The following is a 23,510-nucleotide window of genomic DNA, read 5'->3' on the forward strand; positions in this document are numbered from 1 at the left end:
GGTTGACAAATATTTCCTGTTTCATGACTCCAAAGGATTTGATGACTTAAACTTAGGAGTAGGGATCTGGGAAGGAACCATCATGTAGATTCCCAGTACTATGGGTGATAGAAAGGGAACTTAGGAGATGTTGGAACTTGGGACTTAAGGAACTAAACCATTCTCCTAAAAAGAAAAGACAGAGGTCATGATTTGATTTTTATTTTCTTTATTCTGTATTGTTTCTGGAAAGTGGAGTAGGAACGACAAATTATATTGGAAGGAAGGGTAGATAGGAAGAAATTCCCATTTTCATTTCTTTTGTAAAGGTGGTCTTAAGGAGTTTTCCCACAATTCTTTTACAAAGCATGAAGGCTATTCTGATTGGGTCAAAAAGGAGAAATATGTCTGAGAGAACAAACCCATTTACCATGCCCCTGGGGGTTTAAAATAGTCACATCTTGGAAAGTTGAGGACAGTTCAAATCAAAAGTCAGAAGTAGAGCAAGAACCGAGACCCTGATAGGGAATTGCACTTTGGAGGGAAGAGAGGAATTTTTTTTCTTCTCCCTCCCCATAAGCTATTTCACTTTGAAGGGGAACTACTTGACCGTTAAGAGCTGAATGAATGAAATGGTATGGATTAAGAACCTACTGTGTACAGCCCAGGTACTCTGCAAAACCTTAGGCGCACATTTTAAAAAGCAAGAGAATTTGTGCCCTAAAAATCTAAAGGAGAGGAAAGAACACACAAAGAAAGCAGTGGCCAGGGAGGGGTGATTAGTTCTTTGATGTGTGACTTGAAGGAGTACAATATGAATGGTTGCTTAGCAAAATGGAGTGGGGATGGTTTTCCAAGTCTAGTGAATGGTGCAGAATTAAATAAATGAAGCTAATTGAAACACAACCTAGATGTCAACTACAAGGTATTCTGGAGTTCACACAGAGGGACAGGCAGAACCGGCAGAGAGCTACAAGAGGTCATGATGGAAACAAGAGAGAGGAAGATTATCTTTAGTGGAGCTTCTCCTGGATAGAAGAGAATTAATCTAAGCTGAAAAAGACAGGGCTGGTGAAGACATTACTGGGGTCACAGCATGTCTAGAAAAGGAGATGGGCCATTTATGCAGCAAGAATAAGAACACAGTGGATTTTAGAAAAACCTGGAAAGATTTACATGAATTGATGCTGAGTGAAGTGAGCAGAAGCAGAAGAACATTGTACACAGTAACAGAAACACTATGTGATGATCAACTTTGAAGATAATTCCAAAAGACTCGTGATGGAAAACGCTATCCACATCCAGAGAAAGAACTATGGAGTCTTCATGCAGATCTAAGCATACTATTTTCCCTTTTTTTTTTTTTGTTTTTCCTTTCTTGTGGTTTTTCCCCTTTTGTTCTGATTCTTCTTTCACAACACGACTAATGTGGAAATATGTTTAATGTGATTGTACATGTATAACCAATATCAGATTGCTTGCTGTCTTGGAGAGGGAGGAGGGAAAGAAGGGAGGAAGAAAAATCTGGAACACAAAATCTTACAAAAATGAATGTTGAAAACTATCTTTACATGTAATTTGGAAAAAAAATAAAATACAACTAAGTGCAAAAAAATGCATAAATGCTATTTTGGCAAGGACGGCCATCCTTTAAATAGCTGTGATTGGCCCATTTCAAGATTTTCTTTGGAATTAAAAAAAAAAAGAACGAGACCACAGGAGAGGTACATGAGTATCCCTGGGAAACCATCACAATAAAAGGAAGACCTACAGAGCAATGGATAGATCCTCAATGTAAGATTTCAGTCTAGTTATCCTGATCTATATCTGGCTACTGGATTCAGATGGCTCCAGAGGAGAAAGTGAAGCTGGTGACTTTGCACAGCCCTCCCTCACTTAAATCCAATTCACTTGCATGTCATGGCATCACCTTGATGTCATGGTCTTCTTTGAGAATGAAGGACAAACAACAAGATTTCAGTTACAGAAAAACACTGACAAGGACTGCCCAGCAGGGGTGGGGAACCTGTGGCCTCAAGGCCACACGTGGCCTTCTAGGTCCTCAAGTGCAGACCTTTGACTGAAACCAAACTTCACAAAAACAAATTCCCTTAATAAAAGGATTTGTTCTGTAAAACTTGGACTCAATCAAAAGGCTGCACCCAAGGACCTAGAAGGCCACATGTGGAGGGTGCAGATTCCCCGCCCCTGGCCCAGGCCTAGAAGGCATAAAGGAGAGATTACAATCTATGCTAATGGATGGAGTATAATAATGATAAAATCATGAATCTTTCACAACACCAAAGTACCTCATTTGTAAAGTGTAATTAAAAATTATTAGTGACTTACAAACTTATGGATTGTTGGTGTTCAGTTGTTTTCGATCATGCCCAACTCTTTGTGACCCCATTTGGGATTTCCTTGGTAGAGATACTGGAGTGGTTTGCCATTTCCTTCTCCAGTTCATTTTATAGATGAAGAAACTGAGGCAAACAGGGTTAAGTGATTTGTTCAGCATCCCACAGCTACTAAGTGTCTGAGGCCAAATTTGAACTCAGGAAGATTAGTTTTCCTAATACTTGCCTGGAGTTCTATCTCCTGCACCCTTGGCTGCTCACAAGTTGATGGATACTTCTAAAATATACTTAAAAGTTGGAACAGATCACTGTTCAATTCACACCATTAAACAAGGTTCTAGGGTATGAGTTTGAATGCCAGCAATGTCACTTACTCATAGGGTGACTTTGTATAGGTCACACTTAACCTTCTCTGATCCTAAGTTTCTATATCTTCAAAATGAGGATGATAATATTTGCCCTGACAATGTAATAGGATTGTTGTGAAGTTCAAACTTAAGTAAAATACTACAAAAAAATGCTGACTATCATTATTAAAGAAAGTATCATGAGAAAAACAGATGGCCAGCCAGTCAAGCCAACCTCTACAAAAAAGTCCTTAGAAATACAAATATTAAAAGAGAATTTAAAGGCTAGTAACATAATAGCTGATGTTTATATATAGCCCTTCCAGGTTTGTGATGTGTTTTATACAGTCACTATAGCATTTGACAAAAAAGAATCCTTCTTGAAGGTATTTATCTCATATATATTTGTCTCCAATTTCTTAAAAACCAACGGGGAAAACAATTTTAAAGTATATAAAAACCCAGTAGGGCTTATCTTTTGCTGAGTCAAGCATTCTCTGAGGGAAACTGGTTCACTCTATCTGAAAGGAAATGGGATTTCAAGTAAATAAAAGCATGGGAGCACCCACTGATGCCCTTGGGAAGGCAATCTACCTAAATGATACCCAAATGCCCTCAAGGGATGTAGCGTTTAAGAGACACAGAAAGAAATCTACCAAAGGCAAGCACTCAGCCCTGGTGTGTTAAGGATTTCCCTATTAGCTAGCCAAAGTTTTTCTCTGTAGAAAATTTCAGGGATAATAGACTCACTGTTCTTCTACTCCCACTCCCACTCACTGAAAGGCAATTAGTCCACACAACTAATAGCTGTACTGCAGATAGCTTTCTCAAAACAACAGAAGCTCCCTTTGAAACTTTCCAGGTGGAGGGGGTAATGATGTATACCAATATGTACTCACTGCAGGCCCCTGCACATGGCCTAGGAAACAATTTTCACATTTAAAGGTTTTGGCAAGCCAATTTGAATCCTATGGGCCTTCTGATAGCAGAATGGCTAAATCAAAGATATTCACATAAAATTGCTTGAGTCCAGAGAATTAATTCTATCAAATGACCATAACGCATTGCCAGAGCTAGCTCAATACCTGGGAGGCTCTAAAAGAAAGTGTGGGAGATAAGAGGTATTAGGCTGTATACCAAACTGAAGGTCTACAAAGCCATTGTGCTGACCTCATTGTTGTATGTCTATGAAAACTGCACAGTCTATCAACCCCATGCTTCCACTTAAATTGTCTTAGGAAGATTCTGAAGATCACCTGACAGGATAAGATACTGGACACTGAGCTCCTTTCACGAGCTGAACTACCAAACACTCAAACTCCACTACAGAGAGAGAAACTCTGAAGGGCTGGCCACGTAGTCGGAATGCCAAACATACATTTGCCTAAGACTATTTTACAGAGAGCTCGCCTAAGGCAAGTGCTCACACAGAGGTCAGAAGAAGTGGTACAAGGATCCTCTCAAAGTCTCTCTGAAGAACTTTAGCGTCAATTGTGAGACATGGGAAATGTGTTCAAAAAGGTGCTGTGCTCTATGAGCACAGCTGAATCGCTGTAGCACAGAGGAAACTTGATGTACAAATTTTGAGGCATCCCCATCCCAAATGTTCAAATGGACTCTTTGTGTCCAGTCTGTAGTGGAGTCTTTCGAGCTTGTATTGGACAGAACAGCCATAGCCAAACACACTGCACCTTGACCCCAACTTCATGATGTCATTAGTCCTCTTTGCGTAAGAAGGGTGAACAACAATCATCGGACTTTCTTTCAACTAAGCTGTCAAAAGAAACCAACAAATAATGAAACACTTTCTAAGTTCTACTTACAGGTTAATAACTTCCAAAGAAACCTGTGTCCTGCAGTAAAATCTTATATCTAGTACTCATTAGATGGAATACACCAACTTACTAACAATAAAGGGCAATGAAATCCCTGTCCTTGACTTTCTTAAATCTCTTTTCCATTTCTGAAAAATTTGTTCACTCAGTAGGACCTCTGAGACCTATTTCCTTTTCACTGTTTCACTGATACTGCCATGTCTGGTACAGAAGCAGCAGGAGAAAGGTGGGGACAAAGATATGAAGGCGTCAAATTTGATGGCTTTCCTCTGACTTCACAACTCCTCCATTTACCTCCCTTTTCATGCCTTCCTTTTTTCTTTCCCTTTCTCTTTCTTCTTTCCTCTATTCCCTCTCTTTATGCTTAATAAATCCTTTCTTCTTCCTTCTCTCCCTCCTTCTTTCTCTCTTTCCTTCCTTCCTCCTTCCTTCCAAAATATGTGGTCTCAAGTCACAGACTCTGGGCTCACACAGAACAGGTCTCATCTTGGGTACTTGAACCCAAAGGGTCAGTCTATCTGGATTAATCTAGAAAGATCTCCAAGATAAAAAAGTACAGCTTGTGTCTAGAGTGCCACCAAATGTGTGTGGCAGTGTCCCAAAATCTTGCACAGGCACTCAGCATCCTATATGGTTATTGAGTTTAGGATAGCCTTTATTTAATGAGAAAAATGGATACGATACTTAAGACTCACAGGAACCCATAGAAACATTAAGAAACATTAAGCATTAAAAGGGCCTATCAGTATCTCCTCCTCCTTCCTAGAAAAAAAAACCCAAGAGATTTCATCAGGGAAACGTATGATTGGAAGATAAGATGGGTTGGACATATAGCAAGAGTAAAGGAGGACCAGCGGATAGCCCTGGTTCTGCACTGGAATCATTGAAATGCCAGGAGAAAGTGAGGAAGACCTCCAGAACATTGGGGAATTTTTCTACGGGGAATTTATGGGAAGATATGGTCTCTCAGGACAGATGGGCATTAATGGGTTTAAACTACATCATGAGAAGAAATTTCAAAATCAATGACAAGGGGGCTCCACTTGAATCAGAGCATGCATGTAATACTGGAATAAGGACAAGAAAGAAAAAAAGACACTGTGCAGTGTTGAGAAGCCTCAGAATTAAATAAAGAGAGGGAGTGAAGGGGTATTGACTAAAATATCTCAGAGGAAACAGAGAAAGGACTCACACATAATAACACCTTATTTATAGAAAAATCCCTTCCCTCCTTTCCAATTCCCTCCTGTAATTCAGCATGAGAAGAGTGCATTGAGTAGTGAGTCATCCCAGAGTGTGAAGCTCTATGAATCTGGAGAAGTGAGTACCAAGGTGAGTACAGAGGTGTCACCAGGGTAAATAAACACTGCATAAGGAGCTGGTTGTACTTAGGATTTGTGTATTGTCTTTACGAGTTAACATGGAATTGGGGGAATAAGGATGGTGACTAAATCTGTGTAGGGAACTCCCAAGTGAAGAAACTCCCTCTATGAACACACCTTTGTAAATTAAAGTCTTAAAAAGAATGGACTAAAGCTGTGGTGTCACACTCAAATAGAAACTCAGGCCACTAAACCCTATCTAAGGATAAGGATCCCTATTAACCACTTAGAAAAACACATACTAATATTATTTAATATATACTATGTATAATTATATGTTATAACATATACTGTTACATATAATAATATCCCATTGTATTTTTATTTATTTTGTTAAATATTCCCCAATTAAATTTTAATCTGACCTAGGGCACATGTTTGATACCTTTGCTTAGAGAACCTCCAGCTTAATTGACTTGCTCAGTGTCAAATAGCCAATACTTGTGTAAGACAGACTTGAACTCAGGTCTTCCATATTTCAAAGTCAATTCTCTAACCTTTAGGACACATTGCCTCTAATATGGAAGAGCCTCAGGCCTCAATTTCTTCACCTATAAAATGAAGATAATAATATTTGCACTACCAATTTCATGGAGCTGGGAAATAAATAACTGGGCCTCCCTTTCTTACCAAGGCTGAAAGTGCAATGTCCACTCATGGGCTAGACCTCATTGTCTCTCATTAACATGGAATTAATGCTGGTTCATCCCTCCTTAGGCAGGCTGGTGCCCCTCTTCCCCTCCCCCACCACCAGGAGCTCACAATATTGATGCCAGACTTAGCACAAACACCCCAGTGACTTAGTACACTAAAGCTCAGAACTCCACAACTGAAGCAATCTGCTAGCCTACACCTGGCCTAGGATTACCTTTGTCCCCTCAAAAATACTGGTTAGACATTTTTATGTAGAGCATATTTTTGTATCAAGACTCTGATTCAAAACTGGGTACCTTCAATAAAGGTGATCAAAAATAAATTGTGCTGCAACAATGACACTAAAGGACATGAGGCATTGCTAACATTTATTTGTTTGTTTGTTTTTAAAGGAAAAATAACCATTTCAGTTACTTTGCTGTGGATTAGGACTGATATAACTGAGGAACTATTCATTCAATGCTTATGATGGAATAAACCTGAAAATTAAATATAGTCTGTACCTAAGCCACATCTATACTATATCATTCCCCACACATACCAGGGACGATTATAATGACCACTCATTAAGAATATTTCTGGTGTGAGGAGGTCTGAAGTACCTTTTGAAATAAATGCTCTACCAAGTAAAACTAAATAACTTCTTTCATTATCATTCAACTGTGAGAACACAGTTCTGGCTCAGCCTGCCAACTTCTCCCTAGAGGACACAGACCAGTGTAACTCACACATTTATCTACTTCAAAATTTCCAAAATTCATGGCTTCACCAAAGTGAGTATTCTCTCCACCAATAAAAGTAGCAATCATACCACGGGTCTCAGATCAAGGAATTTTTACTTTTTTTAATGTCACTAACCCCATTCCATCCCCCAATACCCTTTGGCAGTGTGGTGAAACCTATGGACCTCTTCTCAGAATAATGTCTTTAAATGCATAAAATAAAATCATATAGGATTATAATGGAAACAAATTACAATAAAAATGTAATTTTTTCCCATCCAAGTTTATAGGCCTCATAGCATCTATGAAACCTAGACCTCAGGTTTAGAAACCCTGTCAAATTATTTTGGCAATTTTTCTCAATGCCTTCATAATTCAACCAGGGGTTATCCTTTTAGAGATAAGTTGCTCTGAAATCAGTTAGGCTGATCCTGGGATGACAGACATGTGATCCACCAACAAGGCAGCACGGCACTGAGGAATGAGAGCTGGATTTGGAGTCAGAAGACCTGAGTTCAAATTTCAGCTCTGTTCTTTAACACCTGACCCTAGGCAAAGGTACACACCCTCGCTGGGCCTCAGGTTCCGTTTCTTCATCTGTAAAATGAGGGGGCTGCACCTTAGGATCTCTGAGGTCCTTCTTCATTCTAAATGGATCCTATGGTCCATGTGTGAAATTATTCCAAGTTAGTAAGACTTGTCAAGACTTTCATTTTAGGTGCATACCCTTTGAGAACCCCATTCTTCAATTAGGCATCATGGTAGGATTTCAGTAGACACACCCATTTATACACAACTAAATTCACATAAAATGTGTCTAAACACACACCTCAGACACCACTGACATGACCTGTATGACAGATCTGTGTGTCCAATTTGGTAAGCTTAATTAATTTCTGCAATGTGGGAGTTCAAACAGTCTCTGTCTCTACAACCAGTTTTGTTTTGTTTTGTCTTTATTTGTCTTGCAATAATTTTAGTGTAGCATTAGAAGTAATCATTTTATAGTTTACTTAGTGAATGAAAAAAAAAGAAAGAGAGATGAGAAAGGAAGGAAGGAAGGAAAGAAGGAAGGAAGGAAAAAAAGAAAATTAGCCTCTTCTCTTCCAGTTGAAATGCAAACTATATGCTCTCTCTGCAGCTGGAAAAATACTTTACAACTTACAAACTATTTTAAAAATAACAAAGTCCATATTTTTCATGTAAACTGTCACTTTATGCACTTTATATAACTCTTCATCAATACCAACACTTCTATTTCCATCCATATTGTGGAGAATAAATGAAGGTTGCATTTCTGGAACATTATTATAAAATTGGGCATCAACTTCATTCAAGAAGTATCTAGGTAGTGTGGTGGATAGAATTCTACTGAGCCTGTAGCTAGGAAGGCCTGAGTTCAAATTTAGCCTCAAACACTTAGAAGCTATGTAGCACTGGGCAAATCATTTAAACCTCTATCTGCCTCAGTTTCCCCATGTGTAAAATGGGGATAATAGTAGCACCTACCTTCCAGGGCTGTTGTGAGGATCAAATGATGTGATATTTGTAAAATGCTTTGCAAATCTTAAAATGTTATATAAATGCTAACTATTATTCACTCATGGGCAGCTAGGTGGTACAGTGGCTAGAGTACTGGGGAATCAGGAAGATTCATCTTCCTGAGTTCAAATTCAGCCTCAGACTAGCTGTGTGACCCTGGGCAAGTCTCTTAATCCTGTCTGCCTCAGTTTCCTTATCCATAAAATGAGCTGGAGAAGGAAATGGCAAACTACTCCAGTATTTCTGCCAAGAAAACCCCAAATGGGGTCATGAGTACTCAGACGCAGACACAGACATGGCCGAAACAAATCAACAACAAAATTATTCAGATACAATTGAACATTGGTTTTGCACAAGGCACTCTGCTGGTTACCTAGCTATGGGCAGGGGGGCAGAATACAAAGCTAAATTAGAAAGTCCTCAAGGAGCTTCAGTCTAGTAGGTGAGATAAGCTAAGCACACCAATAAGTATAATAAAAGGTAATGGGCAACCCTGCCACGTAGGCTGGACTAAGACCACCAGCCTTAGATGTGGGAAAACTTGAGTTCAGCACTGCCTCTGACACATACCAACTATGTGACCCAGGACAAAGTCACTTAAGTGCTCAATGCCCCGGGCAACTCTCTAACACTAGTATATATTATAGAGAAGGTGCCCATCTGCACTGATAGAAGAAGCTTCTTCATTAAAAGTGTCAAGGAAATTGCAGGTAGAGTCCAAAACATGTCATAATTACCTGTGGGGTTAGACAGATAATCTTCAGGATCCTCTCTTTCTTTGAGTAGAAGATTACAAGGTTTCAAACTTAGGTCATGCTATTCATAGAAACAGAGAAAGAAGAGGAGCTGGTTCATGGTTAGAGGAAGAGGGGAGGAGTTTGGTTTGAGACATAGTCGGTCTGAGGTGCAAGCCAGACATCTAAGTGGAAATGTCCTAGAGGTAAGTGGAAATATGGAACTAGAGCTCAGGATTGAAGAAAAGTCAGGGCTGAAGATAGACTCCACAGACTCTCTAATAACAGCATAAAGGCGATAGCTTTCAGCCCTGGAGTGACCATCAAAACCATAGATGTTTTTAAATCAAACAGACAATTTACCCTTCACTTATATCAAAAGTGTCTGTGGTATTTCTACCTGTATCTATATAATAAAGAGCACATTAGATCATTACAAATTTTCTAATATTTTATGGGTGGACCATTGAAGGGTCAAGGAGAATTTTGCATAAATGAGTAGTTAATCTATGAAAATGCAACCCAGTGGATGTCATTTTATAGTAAGTATGTATGGTCTAGTCACTTCATAGTACTCTTCTAAATTCTCACTTTGATAAAATTTTCATTAATAAAAACAGGTCAAAGGCCTGAGAAAATCTAATTTCCTAAATAGTCAGCTGGTTTCAAACTCCCTCTCGTAAAATTGACTTTTTTTCTTTTAGGCTGACTCAAATTAATTATGATTAAAACTGATATAGCTCTTGACTACCAAACTCATCCTATGTAATGTAATGTCAGGACAAAAATTTTATATAACTATGGAATCAAAGTTGTGGGTTACCTAAAGGTCAATGGAAAGATTCCCAAGGGGTATAAGGAAGCTGCAACATGTTTCTAATGATGACCTATTTTCAGGAAATGCTATAAGGTCTATCAGTGAGGAGATATATTATTGTATGGATGAAACTTGTACCTGTTTTTTTTTCTTTATAAGATATAAATTCCTCCTCTTCCCTGGAATATAGCAGAGGCATAATAAATGTTTGGCAATTGATTGACTGATTAAATGTCTTACTAGAAGAGGAGGTAGGCTGGTTATGTCTTGGGAGTGAGAGGTAACAGAAGGATCAATCCAAGTGTTGCAGTGATACTGATAAAATATAAAAAGAAAAAGGGATGCATCAGAAAGGACATTGGGCTAACTAGCTGTGTGACCCTGGCCAAGTCACTTAGCCCCAATTGCCTAAAACAAAAAACAAAACAAAACAAAACAGAAAGGACATTGGGTAGATTCTCTATTCAGACAACACAGGAGAATCTGCACAAGATTCTCAAAGGGTGAGAAAGAATGGACAGGTTGAATCAGAGTGTAGGAATTAGACAGGAGCTCAGAGGAGCTCCAACTCACATATGAAAAGATGTTCTCTATACCAGTGGATATAGATGGCAAATCATGGAAATACTGAAGAACTTTGCTAAGGTTTAGGAATTTGCAAAAATGGCTCCTCATCTTACCTTTGGAAAAGAGCAAACGTTTGGAAGAATGAATTTTGGTAAAGTTTAAGGATTTGTAAAAGTGGCTCCTCACTTCACCTGTGGATTGGAGCAAACCTTTGGGGTGAACTGACTTGGTTGTAACCATCGTCTATCTAGGGCTCATGTTCTCTATGACTCACCAGGCTTTGATGGACTTTCAGTAGGACAATCAATCAATTTCAGATGCTCATCTTCAGATGATTGGCTGCTGTCTACAGTGATGCAGTATAAAGGATCATCCAAGAAAGAAGGCCTCTTCAGCCTTCCAATGCCAAGGGTTTTTGACATAAAGTAACCTTCTACGTCACTAGAAGCTACATCCCCTGTAGACCTGGGTCTCTCCTCTTCCTTTGTCTCAGTGACCAAAAATTCTGCTATATGATGTTGGCCACCCAATGTTTTGGTAAGATAATAGCCAGGTGTTTCACATTCTCTGTTTTCAAGGACATCTTCATTCTCAACCTCAGGACTGCTGAGATCTGGTGACATATTTAGCAACTGAGAGATGAAGGATATGGAAGGCTGGATAGATTCAGCCTGTAATCCATCAGCATTTCTGTTCTCCTTTTCCGCTCTTTGTTCTAAAAGGCATTCTTCTAGAAGAATCTTCAGCTGCTCTTCAGAGAGAATTTGTGGTGTTTTCGCCTGAGAAAATAAAGAAGGAACATAACCAGTTACTAAACCAGAGAGTATTTGTTGAGCGTCTTTTAAGGGCCAATATTGTTCTAAGTGCAAAGAAGGATATGAGAGGAATGAAGACAGTATCCACCCTTTAGGGGTCCAGATCCCTGATTTTATTGGCATTAGAAACTTTTGGTGTGAAAACTCCCTTTACCATGAAGATCAGTAACTCCTGTGCAATTCAAGAGCATTGCTTGGAACACTAAGAGGTTAATTAGTTTCTCCATGGTCGCACAGTATGTGTCAGAGGCAAGACTTGGACCCAAGTCTTCCTTACCTCAAGCCCAGTCCTCTATAGGAGAATAACATAATCTTAGAAAATCTAAGAAAGGACAACTCATTCAAACAGACTAGATGCACCCCCAGCTGTACCCCATCTTGTCAAATGGTGAATCTGAGGTTATCTTTTCATTGCTATTATAAAGTATCTCTCTGAGGCAGCTAGGTGGCACAGTGGTTAGAGTGTTAGGAGTGGAGTCAGGAAGACCTGAATTCAAATTCAGCCTCAGACATTACTAATTATGAGACCTGGACAAGTCATTGAGGCTGTCTGCCTCAATTTCCTCAATTGTAAAATGGGAATAATTATATTGCCTACAGTTATTTTAAAAGGATTTTCTCTATTTCTTGCTCCTGGACTTTGTTAATATATAGAATATCCTGATATAAAGAAATGCTGGTGATTTATAGGGGTTTATTTTATATCCTGCAACTTTGCTAAAGTTGTTCATTATTTTGAGTAGCTTTTTAGTCGATTCTTTAGGATGCTCTAAGTATGCTATCATATCATCTACAAAGAGTGATAGTTTTTGTTTCCTCATTTCCTCTAATTCCTTCAATTTCTTTTTCTTTTCTTATTGCTCTAGCTAACATTTCTAGTACATCACAATGGGCATCCATGCTTCACCATGATCTCATTGGAAAGGGTTTTAGCTTACCCAAATGGGAATAACAATATACCTTAGAAATGTTGTTGTGAGCATCAAATGAGATAATGTTTGTAAAGTGCTTAGCAGAGTGTCTGACATATGGTAGAAACGATTCCTTCCTTCGTTTCTTCCTTCCTTCCTTCCTTCCTTCCTTCCTTCCTTCCCCCAGTCCTGGGCTTTGACACTCTGTTACCTTTTCTGACAATGGACACCCCTTTCTCTAATCTTGTCACCTGCAGTCCAACACAGTCAGTTCAAATGTACAACAAAACTTACATACAGTGTGAGGAAAACTACAGAATGGAATTGACATACAGTTAGGGGTAGATCATTGCCAGTTTCACATTATTCAGTTTGCTTGATCCTGATTTAGAAAATAATTCCCAGTCATGGTGATCTCTGTCCTCCCTCTCCTTCTTAGACCCCAGGACCTTTCACTGGGGTTATGGTTCTTTCTACCTATGCCATTTCAACGTTCTAACTTGAGGCCAAGCTGTAGCTTTTGGTTTGCTTTAAGTCTCTGAAGAAGCAAAGTCCTTTACTGCTTTCTGTGCCTCAAGTCATCCTTTTTTGTCTTCCTGTCAAAACCCTTCTCAGTGCAGCCATTTCCCAGCTTAGCCAGCGTCATCTCTGTCATATCCACCTACATGTAGGCCTGTCTAACTTACGAGACTTCTGAGATTCATGACTAAACAGGAGATAGAGAACATTATGAAAAGCAAAATGGATAGCTTTGATTACATTAAATTGAAAAGCTTTTGCACAAACAAAGCCAATGTAACCAAGATTAGAAGGAAGGTAGAAAATTGGGAATTTTTACAACCAGTCTCTCTGATAAGGGCTTCATTTGTAAAATATATAGATAATTAAGTCAAATTTATAAGAATACAAGTCATTCCCCAACTGATATATAGTCAAAGGATATGAACAGGCAGTTCTCAGATGAAGAAATTAAAGCCATCTATAGTCATATGAAAAAAAGCTCTAAATCACTACTGATTAGAGAAATACAAATCAAAACAATTCTGAGGTACCACATCACACCTATCAGATTGGCCAAGATGACAAAACAAGAAAATGATAAATGTTGGAGAAGATGTGGGAAAATTGGAACACTAATGCATAGTTGGTGGAGTTGTGAAATGATCCAACCATTTTGGAGAGCAATTTGGAACTATGCCCAAAGGGCTATAAAAATGTGCATACCCTTTGACACAGCAATAGCACTTCTAGGGCTATATCCCAAAGAGATCATACAAATGGGAAAAGGACCCACACGTACAAAAATATTCACAGCAGCTCTTTTTGTGGTGGCAAAGAATTGGAAATTGAGAGGATGCCCATCAACTGGTGAATGGCTGAGCAAGTTGTGGTATATGAATGTAATGGAATACTATTGTGCTATAAGAAATGATGAGCAGGCAGACTTCCGAAAAATCTGGAAAGACTTGTATGGTCTGATGCTGAGTAAAGTGAGCAGAACCAGGGGAACGTTGTACATAGTAACAGCCACGTTGTATGATGACTAATATTGATAAACTTAACCCTTCCCAGTAATACAAGGATCTAAGACATCTCCAAAGGCCTCATGATGAAAAATGCTTTCCACATCCAAAGAAAGAACTATGGAGTTTGCATGCAGATCGAAGCATACTGTTTGCTATATTTTTTTCCTCTGTTGAGTTTTGTTTCCTCTTTCTAGTGGTTCCTCGTATTGGTTCTAATTCTTCCTTACAACATCACTAATGTGAAAATATGTTTAATAGGAATGTAAATGGATAGCCTATATCAGATTGTGTGCTATCTTGAGGAGAGTAGTGGGATGGGAGGGGGAGAAAAATTTTAAACTCAAAAGCATATGGAAGTGATTGTTGATAAAGCAAAATTAATTAATTTTAAAAAATAAAAATAAAACAAATTAAACCTCAGTCTCATTCTTGAATAAGAAACACCAGTATCTGCTGATCTGGCTCCACTTCTTCCACCTTATTAGGAAAATCCTACAGACTGTGACTTACTGAGGTCAGGTAAACTCTTTTTTTTTTTTTTGTACTTTTTGCTAGGCAATCAGGGTTAAGTGACTTGCCCAGGGCCACACAGCTAGTAAGTGTAGTGTGTTGTGTATGTCTGAGACCAGATTTGAACTCAGGTCCTGCTGACTCCAAGGCCAAAGCTCTATCCACTGCACAGGTAAACTCTTCCAAGGTACTTCTGGATTTTAGGTAGGATTATGGTCAGATTACAGTGGGCCTTGAATATCAAGGGAGCTAGACAGAAGTCAGTAGCCAATAAACATTTTCGTATAGGATAGAGACAGTGCCTAGCACACAACAGGTGTTCAAATGCTTGCTAAATGAATTGATGAAATATAATGGAAGGAATAACAGAAGAATAACATTGAAACTTGTTGATTCAGGTCTTATAGTCTAACTCATCATCAACTCATTACCCAAGCATTTGGTCCCTAATAGCCAGAAACACCTCTTCTATAGCCCCAGATCTGTTTTATAAGAGATTCATATCATGGGGTTTATGCCAATCTATTTCTCTTCCCTTGGAGGACAGTGAGAGAGTTTAATGACCCCCCACAAGTGTGTCAGTCTTGAAAAGTAGCAGGGCATAGAGAAAAGACTACTGGCTGTGAGTCAGGAGTCTCCAATGCTAGTCTTAGCTCCATTAATTTGCAGGGTGACCTTGGACAAGTCATTTAACTTTTCTGATAGTCTTCATTTATAAAGACTGAATGATCTTTAAGAGTCCTTTAAGTTCTAAAATTTTGATTTTACTAATGGTAAACCTGGACCCTTTACCCTCGTATGCTCAGAGACAGGGGTTTATGCTACATTAGAATGTAAACTCCGTGAAGGTAAGGCTTATTTCACTTTCATCCTTGTATTCCAAATGCTTATCATATTACATAGTAGGTGTATAATAAAGGTTTTGTGAGTACACACAATCTGAGGCTGCCAAAACATCTTAAGAGGCTAAAGGAGAAAACATCATCTTGACCTTGCTGCTCTGCAAACAAAGGGGTTCCCTTGGCTCTCACTGAGGTAAAATAGAACTTGGACACCTCCAAATCCCCTCCCACATCATAAAACCAGTTTCCCAAGCACTAAGGGGTCCAAGTCATTTGATTTATGACTTGCTGACAAGGCAATCGGGCCTGTATCTTTGATTCACATAATTGGAAAATCAGTATCATAAAGCATCCAGTGTAATCTTTTTGCTTGATATGATATTATATATCATTTTCTGGCCAGTACTTGAAGCCCTGAAGACCCACCCTGATAAACTGACACTATCACCAGTTGGTTCGTGATGGGAAATCAAGCCAATGGCAATAAAGGGTGGAAAGCCAGAGTCTTGAATGATTAACACACAGACAGAGCAATGTGTAAATAGCCTTAAATAACATCAAATTCAGTTTCAAATCGAACAACCAAGGTGCACTTCCAGCTGCTTAATTACCAGCAGTGGGGTTTTCAATCGCTTGTTGTGACAACAGATGTTGTCACTAACATCTAAGAATTAGCGATGCTATAATTGTCATAAGGTCATCACTCCCAGGTATCAAAGTGTTAACCATCAAGTCATTAACGTTCAAAGAAAATGTCAGAACTTTACACTCAACAACTGTCAGTCAAAAATTTTCTGTAGTAAGCCAAAACCTGGAAAAGACCACCAAAATCTATCTTCTCTTCTAAGTGTGTGTCATTTTGACATCTCCCCAACCACTAAAAATAGATAGATAGACTTGATTAAAAACTCAAAGATACTTGAACTGTATCTTCAAACAGAATTACAAGATTCTGGAAATTCATTTAATGTAAAGCTGTTCTGATTTGCTTGCAGAGCAGCAAATTTCAAGACAATATATTTTCCCCTTCAGAACAGACTAAAGATGTGCCAGAGATAGCCTGTAAGTGCCATTAGCTCAGCAAGTCATGATGCTCAACCTGGAAGCCCCCAGAAACTGGTGGGTACAAAATGGATCACTACACATTAATAGAGATTCCAGGACACAAGATGCTCCTAGAATCTATTTCCAGTATTTTTTTTCTTCCCTGCCCATCTCAATCCCATTTCTATGCCATTTTCCCACTTCTCACACTCATGCTGAGATGAACGAAGCACCATAAGCCAAAGGCAGCTGTCACTGGCACATGGGCACCAAAAATGACAGTATTTGCTGTGAGGCTGAAATGGGCATTTCATCAAGTTGTGTTCTGCTATTTTAAGTCATGCAAATTTGACATCTGGAGCAGCATTTCTACATGTCTCCTGTAATCCATCAACTTAACCAAAGAAACTTCATTATGCTTCAACTTTACCAGTCTAAGTAGCAACTCAAATGCTGTGGGAAGGGAAGGGGAGAAACCTTACCTTCATTTAACATTAAATTCCAATTTGAAGTCCCCAAGCAATAGTGGTAAGTTGATTACAATTGATAGTGATGTTTCAGAGTTTGAGAGGCCATCTCTAAGAAATCAGTCTCCAACTGAACAAGAATTCTTAGGTGAAATCAACATGGTAAATTGTGCTTAGACTTGAGAAAGTGGTGAGTATACACTATGGAGCATTACCCAGTATAGGACAAGTGGTCCAGACTTGTAACAGATTATGTTACTGCCAGACTTGAATAACATATTGGTTGGTTTTATGGAATTTTTTTCTTTTCTTTTTTTTTTTTGTTACAATGGGAATGGCGAGGTGTGTATTTCAAAGCAAAAGTGAAGCAAAAATAAAAGATACAAAAATATTAAATTTTTAAAAAAGAAATTGAGTATACTGGAGCTTGCAGCCAGGCTTCTTATAACAGAGTTATAATGAGCATACTTTGTCAATGTACTATTCAAGCAAGCAAATGATAAAAATGGGTAATGGATAGCAGAAACAACACTGAAACCAATTATAATGATTTTATGCAGAAGGTTAACCAATATAATTATAATAAAGAGAGCAAGTGTTCAGAAAGAACCTTAATCAGTAAATCTTTAACTCATTTGCCAAAGAGAGATGCTACTCAACAGCAATGCCGGTGTAGAACATAAACTCATGTGTAAAATCCTACTGAGGATGATGGATGATTATGAGAAATGTCACTGTATAAAGCAGAGGAAGACAATGGAGAGTTAAATCAGTTTAAAGAAAATCTGGTAAGCTCTAATTAAGTAAAATTATTCCAAAGATTTTTTAATGATTAAAAACAGAAGAGCAACAAACAGAAGAAAAAAAGGAAATAATCTGCAAAGATGTTTATAACAAATTATTTTCACCACAAAGGATACTAGAGTCACCACAATTAAACTCTAACACCACAATCTTGGAAGAACTTACAGGTAAACAGAAGTGCTACTAAAGAGAACAAAGATGGGGAAAGCAGCTAAGATCACAAAACACATACCAAACAGATTCGTGCTGAAACTCATACAACTGTAAGGGGATTGAAGGACTGATATGCAAGGTACCTGAATAGAGGAAGATAACATGTGAGGAAAGAATCTCAGAATTTATTAATACTTTAAAAAGATGATCAAAAACATCAGTGACTACCAATCTATATAACTACTCTCTAATCTATACAAAATCACCTATACATGAACTGAGAGCATACTTGATGAAGGAGGGAACAGATAAGCTTTCACAAGCAGTATTCTACAATGGGCCATATCATTATCATCTCCCAACTGACTGAAGGGCAGAGAATACAAAATTCCATTGCGTTTATTATTTGTTGATTACGAAAAAAGTATTTTATTTGATAGAGTAAAATGTTCCCTCAAAGCAGGCCTGCACAATCTGTAGCCCACCAAAGGATTTTGGGCAGCCCATGAAAAATGTAGAGGAAAACACCCTTTGTATGTAGAGGAAATCCTTTGGTGGAATGGAAGTTGTGCAGGCCTGCCTTAAAGGATGTTTTTCAACAAGGTGTCTCCTATCTATATATAGACCTTATAAGTTCCAGAAGTCCTTACAAACTCCGATTTGCACTGACAGGTCAGGTAGGTACCCTACAGGATTGGCTACATCTTCCCATAGTCTTTCAGGAGTACCTCTGAGGAGTTGGGGTATTTTTCTAATATCATCCGCTTGAGTCCCCATTCTGGTGTGTTTTCCCTAATATGAATTGCCAATTATAGTTATATCACTGATTATATAGTTTTATTAGTGACCTTTGCTTAATGCCACAAGTAACATGTAACCAATTAACACCAGTTAAACACCAATTAGAATTTAGAACAGAGGTAGATTTACTGAGAAGATGTAGCAAAAACATAAATACAAATACAGTGGGGGGGAAGGGTAGGTATAATGCTACCCTTTATCACCCTTATTCGTGAACAGAATGAGATCAGATTTAAAGTAGTTGCTACAAAGAATTCATCTCACTAAACTTACTTCCAAAAGAAGCAAACTCAATGGACAAAATTCCTCTTGCTCCCAGAAACCAGGATCTCATTTTTGATCCACTGTTGGCTGGGTCAGACAGGTTGTGGAGGGCTTTACTCCTCCCCAGGCTCAGCCGCCCACAACCTTTGGCATGGACTCTAGTTCACTGACCCCTAGTACATTCCCAACCTTTCAAAGCTCACAAACTTGTAGCCTGATCTATTCCATCTCAAATATTCCTTCTGCTACGTCAGGAAAAAACAGACACAAGGGGGAAGGAAGCAACAGTAAGTCTGTTTGCTCATGGCTTCATGTCAACATAGGTATGGAGTGTAGGTCCCTACCCTAGTTCTCTCTTTCCATCTGAAAGCTTACAGCAGTCCTGGCCTTCTCATTTGAACATGGCCAGGGAGTAATAGAAACAGGCCAAATGATAAGAACTTTTTATATGCAAACTCAGTTCTAGCTCAGATGCCAATCACAACACCTTTCCCCACCACATGGTAAGCAGACTGGAAAGTGACAAAATACCTATACATATTATGAAAATCCTATGGCTGAGCATTTTCCATATGCTCATAAGAGCTAGGATCTCATTCGCCAATCCTTTTTTACACATACATTAAAATCATTCAAGCTTTCAATGATATAAAAGCTAATAACCTTTTTCAAAGACCTTCTGATCATAAACATCAGACAAGGCATAAAAACAGGAAGATACGCATTCACCACAGATGTTTGCCACCATGACGGAGGACATACAATGAAGAGTCCAAAATGAAGAGGATGGTGATGTCCTACAGTTGCTACTTTTTGTACATGACATTATGCTAATTGGATCAAGCCTCAGGAAACATCAAAGTCTCCAGGAAGATACACATAACCACTCAGAAGAATTTAGTCTATGTATATAAGAAAGACCAAATGGATGAAGGGTTTCTATTGCCCATATTATGAAACATAGTTGAATAAACAAACAATAGAAATTGTCCATCGATATAGTTATCTAAATCACACACTATGAATGGACAATGAATTGGACCCGATATTAAATATGAAGAGGACAGCAACCTGGACTGCCTTCTAGAACTAGAAATTTAATTATCTGTGATCTCATGGCCAATTCTCAACCAGTCCCATTCCTACCTTCCACCTCCCTTAAGTAAGTAATCTAGTTACAATAGCAGAAATGCCAACATGATTAGCTGGTCTCATGATGGCTAGCTTAAGTAGAAGCAACAGCAGAATCTTCTCAGGTTAGTCTACTACATGTCAGTCAATACTCTTTCTCAAGTGAGCTTCTCTCTCCTTACCATACCAGTAACTACAGTATGGGCAGCTAGGTGTGGTACAGTGGATAGAGCACTGGGTTTAGAATAAAGAAGACTCATCTTTGTGAGTTCAAATCTGTCCTCAGACACTTATTAGTTGTGTGATTCTGGGCAAGTCACTTCAATCTGTTTGCCTCAGTCTCCTCATCTGTAAAATGAGCTGGAGAAGGAAACAGAAAACCACTCAAGTATTTTTGCCAAGAAAACCCCAAATGGGGTCACAAAGAGTTAGACGCAATTGAAAAACGACAGAACAACTAAATTACAGTAATGGTTGGTTGCTTAGGCATTAACAGTAGCTATTAGAATCTGGGACCAAGTCAGTTTGAGGGGGAAAAAAAGTAAGGTATTAATCTTAATATAGACTCTTAAAAAAAGAGAAAACCATCCAAATGTCATTTTTATAGCACCAATTGAATTTAGACATTAGAATATTCATACTAAAATATTCAGCACTTTAAGCAGTCAACTTTTATCTTTACTCACAGTAATGAATTCCAGTGCCCAAGACCAGCTTTCAGAATACCTACTGGAATGTTGGTGACACTTGTCTTAGATCATCTCAACTTTCCCCTTTAGGTTTCTTTCCCCCCTTCCAATGCAGCCACTCTCAATATAGTTCTTAGGGGTCTTGTACCTTCATACTACGCCCTTTTCATTTTCCTCCAGGGTCTGACTTCTTCAAACATCACCCACTGTTGGGGAGCTGTGACTGAATGGGAATGACCGAAAGATAATGAAATGGTGAGTATGCAAACTGCCCGGCACCATCAACCATAAATCATTCCTGAGTTTGATTCCTTTACTCTGCTCCTTTTGTCCTGGATATTCGTCCTTGCTCAAATAATTTAAGCCACTCCCATGATTCCACTAAAATTGCCTGTGGACTATTTGGATTTTTAATCAGTTCCTGGTTCAAAATCTCTGTATCTCCCTTTTTAGACTTATATTTGGCACCTTTGCTCTCCCCATCCACTCCACCCACCCATGCACCCCAACACACACATACAAATACACTCACACACACACATACACGCACAAACATATGCTGTCTCTAATTTCCCTCATATGGATAGCATGCGCCAGACATAATGCTAACAGGTCAAATTTTCTCTTGGGAGTAAATATAGAGCTATCAGTTAGTTTTAAGCCCACAGTCAAATGTACCGAGAAAGGTACTGTCACAAAGGGGCTGAGAATGTTTTCTAGTTTTAGACAAACGTTGCTAACTGTTTGTTTTGAGTTTATATGCATGCGTAATATCCAATTACCCTACACAGTCTGTACAGTACATATAGTACAACTTAAGTAAACATGAAACTTGCTATTTCCATTGCTGCTCAGGGAGTTGTCCTTTTAGATTTGCTAATCTGAAATCTAAATCACACTACAGCCAGTTAAGACGGGATATAGAGAGAATATTCCATGATATGCTATGGCTGGTTCTTTTCTTCTCTTTCCTTGATACCATAGACAGCATGAATACTACTAATAATGGTTAAGCAAAAAGGGACAGATCTCGGTGATGTCTACACAAACAGATGCTGAATTCAGAAGCACCTACATAGCATGAGGCACAGTCTTCTTTTAATATGAAGTTTAATTCTCTGCTTCACATACAGAAAGGTCCTATGACAGAAGAGCAAGAGAATAAGCATTTATGAAGTACCTACTATGTGCCAGGCACTGTACCCAGCACTAAACAAATATTATATCATTTGATCCTCACAATAACCCTGGGAGCTAAGTGCTATTACTCTCCCCATTACAACAGTTGAAGTTGTAAGGCACACAGAGGTTAAGTGATTTGCCCAGGGTTACACAGCTAGCAAGCGTCTGAGGTCAGATTTAAACTCCAGTCTTCCTGAATTCAAGATCAGTGCTCCATCCCATGAACCACTTAGTTGCCTCTATCTCTGTGGGACACTGGGACTCTCTGACCTCTTTCTCTTATTCTCAGAACAACTGGATCAATTTCAAGTTAAGATAGACATACCTCATCCCCAAATTCTCAGTTTCTGCATGGAAGCTCCAATAAAGTTTCCAGAATCCCTACAGCTACAGTATTGACATGTCCCAGACAAATCCACTGGCAGAGAATATATGGGCCGAGTAGCCTCATATATTTTACAGGATGTTGACCTAGAGAAGAGGGCCACCCTCTTCTCCAAATGAACAATCTCCATTGATGGACACCCAACCCAGGATCCACAGTGGAGAAAACAGTGCCACAGATAAAATGAGTCCTTATCAACTCACTCTCCTTTTCTGTTGGAGGCTTCTCTTCCCCTTTCAGAGCAGCCTCGTTAAAATGTTCAGTGACCTCATGCCTCCTGGGCTCCTCAGGATGGGGCCCCACCTGGGCCTAGACTTATACTCCAGAAAAAGAACCTTTCTTGCTCCTCAGGACTCTATCTTCTCTAACATGAATGAGTGATAAAGGTTTAGCAATAGATATACATCTAATATTTATGGGGGCCTCTAAGGTACAAGTGGAAGAGAACCCAAGCAATAGGACAAAGCCTCTTCTTTCAAGGATACTAGATTTGGAGCTGAAAAGCTCCTCAAAGACTTCCTAGTAGGGTCCATTTGTTTTGCAGATGAGAAACTAAGGCCCACAGAGATCACCCAGGCAACACGTGGTAGATCCAGCCCTTGAACGCAGGTCCTCTAGCTCCAAACCCAGAGTGCTGCAACAGACCATGCTGCAACTTCATAAGGTAGCAGGGGACATAAGACAGATATAGATATATAGAGATATATAGATATGAATGGTACAAGACAATTATACATATATAACTATAATCCAAGATAAAACATGATATGCACTCTCTCTGCAACGACATCTCTTACAATTCCTAACTTGTGTGAAGGTTCAGTCTAAGTGCCAACACCTACAAGAGGTCTATCCTGATCCTCCCAGTTGCTGATGCCTTCCTCTCCACTTCAGGAAATTACCTTATGGGTTTTTTCTTTTGTTTGTTTTTGTTTTTAGGCAATTGGGGTAAGTGACTTGCCCAGGGCCACACAGCTAGTAAGTGTCGAGTGTTTGGTCTGAGGCTGGATTTGAACTCAGGTCCTCCTGACTTCAGGGATGGTGCTCTAC

At 39.0% G+C, this 23,510-nt stretch overlaps 1 protein-coding gene across 3 annotated transcripts in view; it reads right to left on the bottom strand.

Annotated features, from left to right (window-relative positions):
* The window catches only part of FSIP1 (fibrous sheath interacting protein 1), a 255,854-nt gene that overhangs the window by 3,184 nt on the left and 229,160 nt on the right, over positions 1-23,510 (bottom strand). For all 3 annotated transcript variants that reach the window (XM_078151333.1, XM_078151332.1, XM_078151334.1), the window contains one exon: positions 11,211-11,715. In XM_078151333.1, the coding sequence (XP_078007459.1) occupies positions 11,211-11,715 (505 nt within the window). The remainder of the gene's footprint in view (positions 1-11,210; positions 11,716-23,510) is intronic.

This window comes from Phascolarctos cinereus, unplaced genomic scaffold, assembly GCF_003287225.1.
Source record: "Phascolarctos cinereus isolate Bilbo 61053 unplaced genomic scaffold, phaCin_HiC Scaffold_3;HRSCAF=262, whole genome shotgun sequence".
Lineage (NCBI taxonomy): Eukaryota > Metazoa > Chordata > Mammalia > Diprotodontia > Phascolarctidae > Phascolarctos > Phascolarctos cinereus.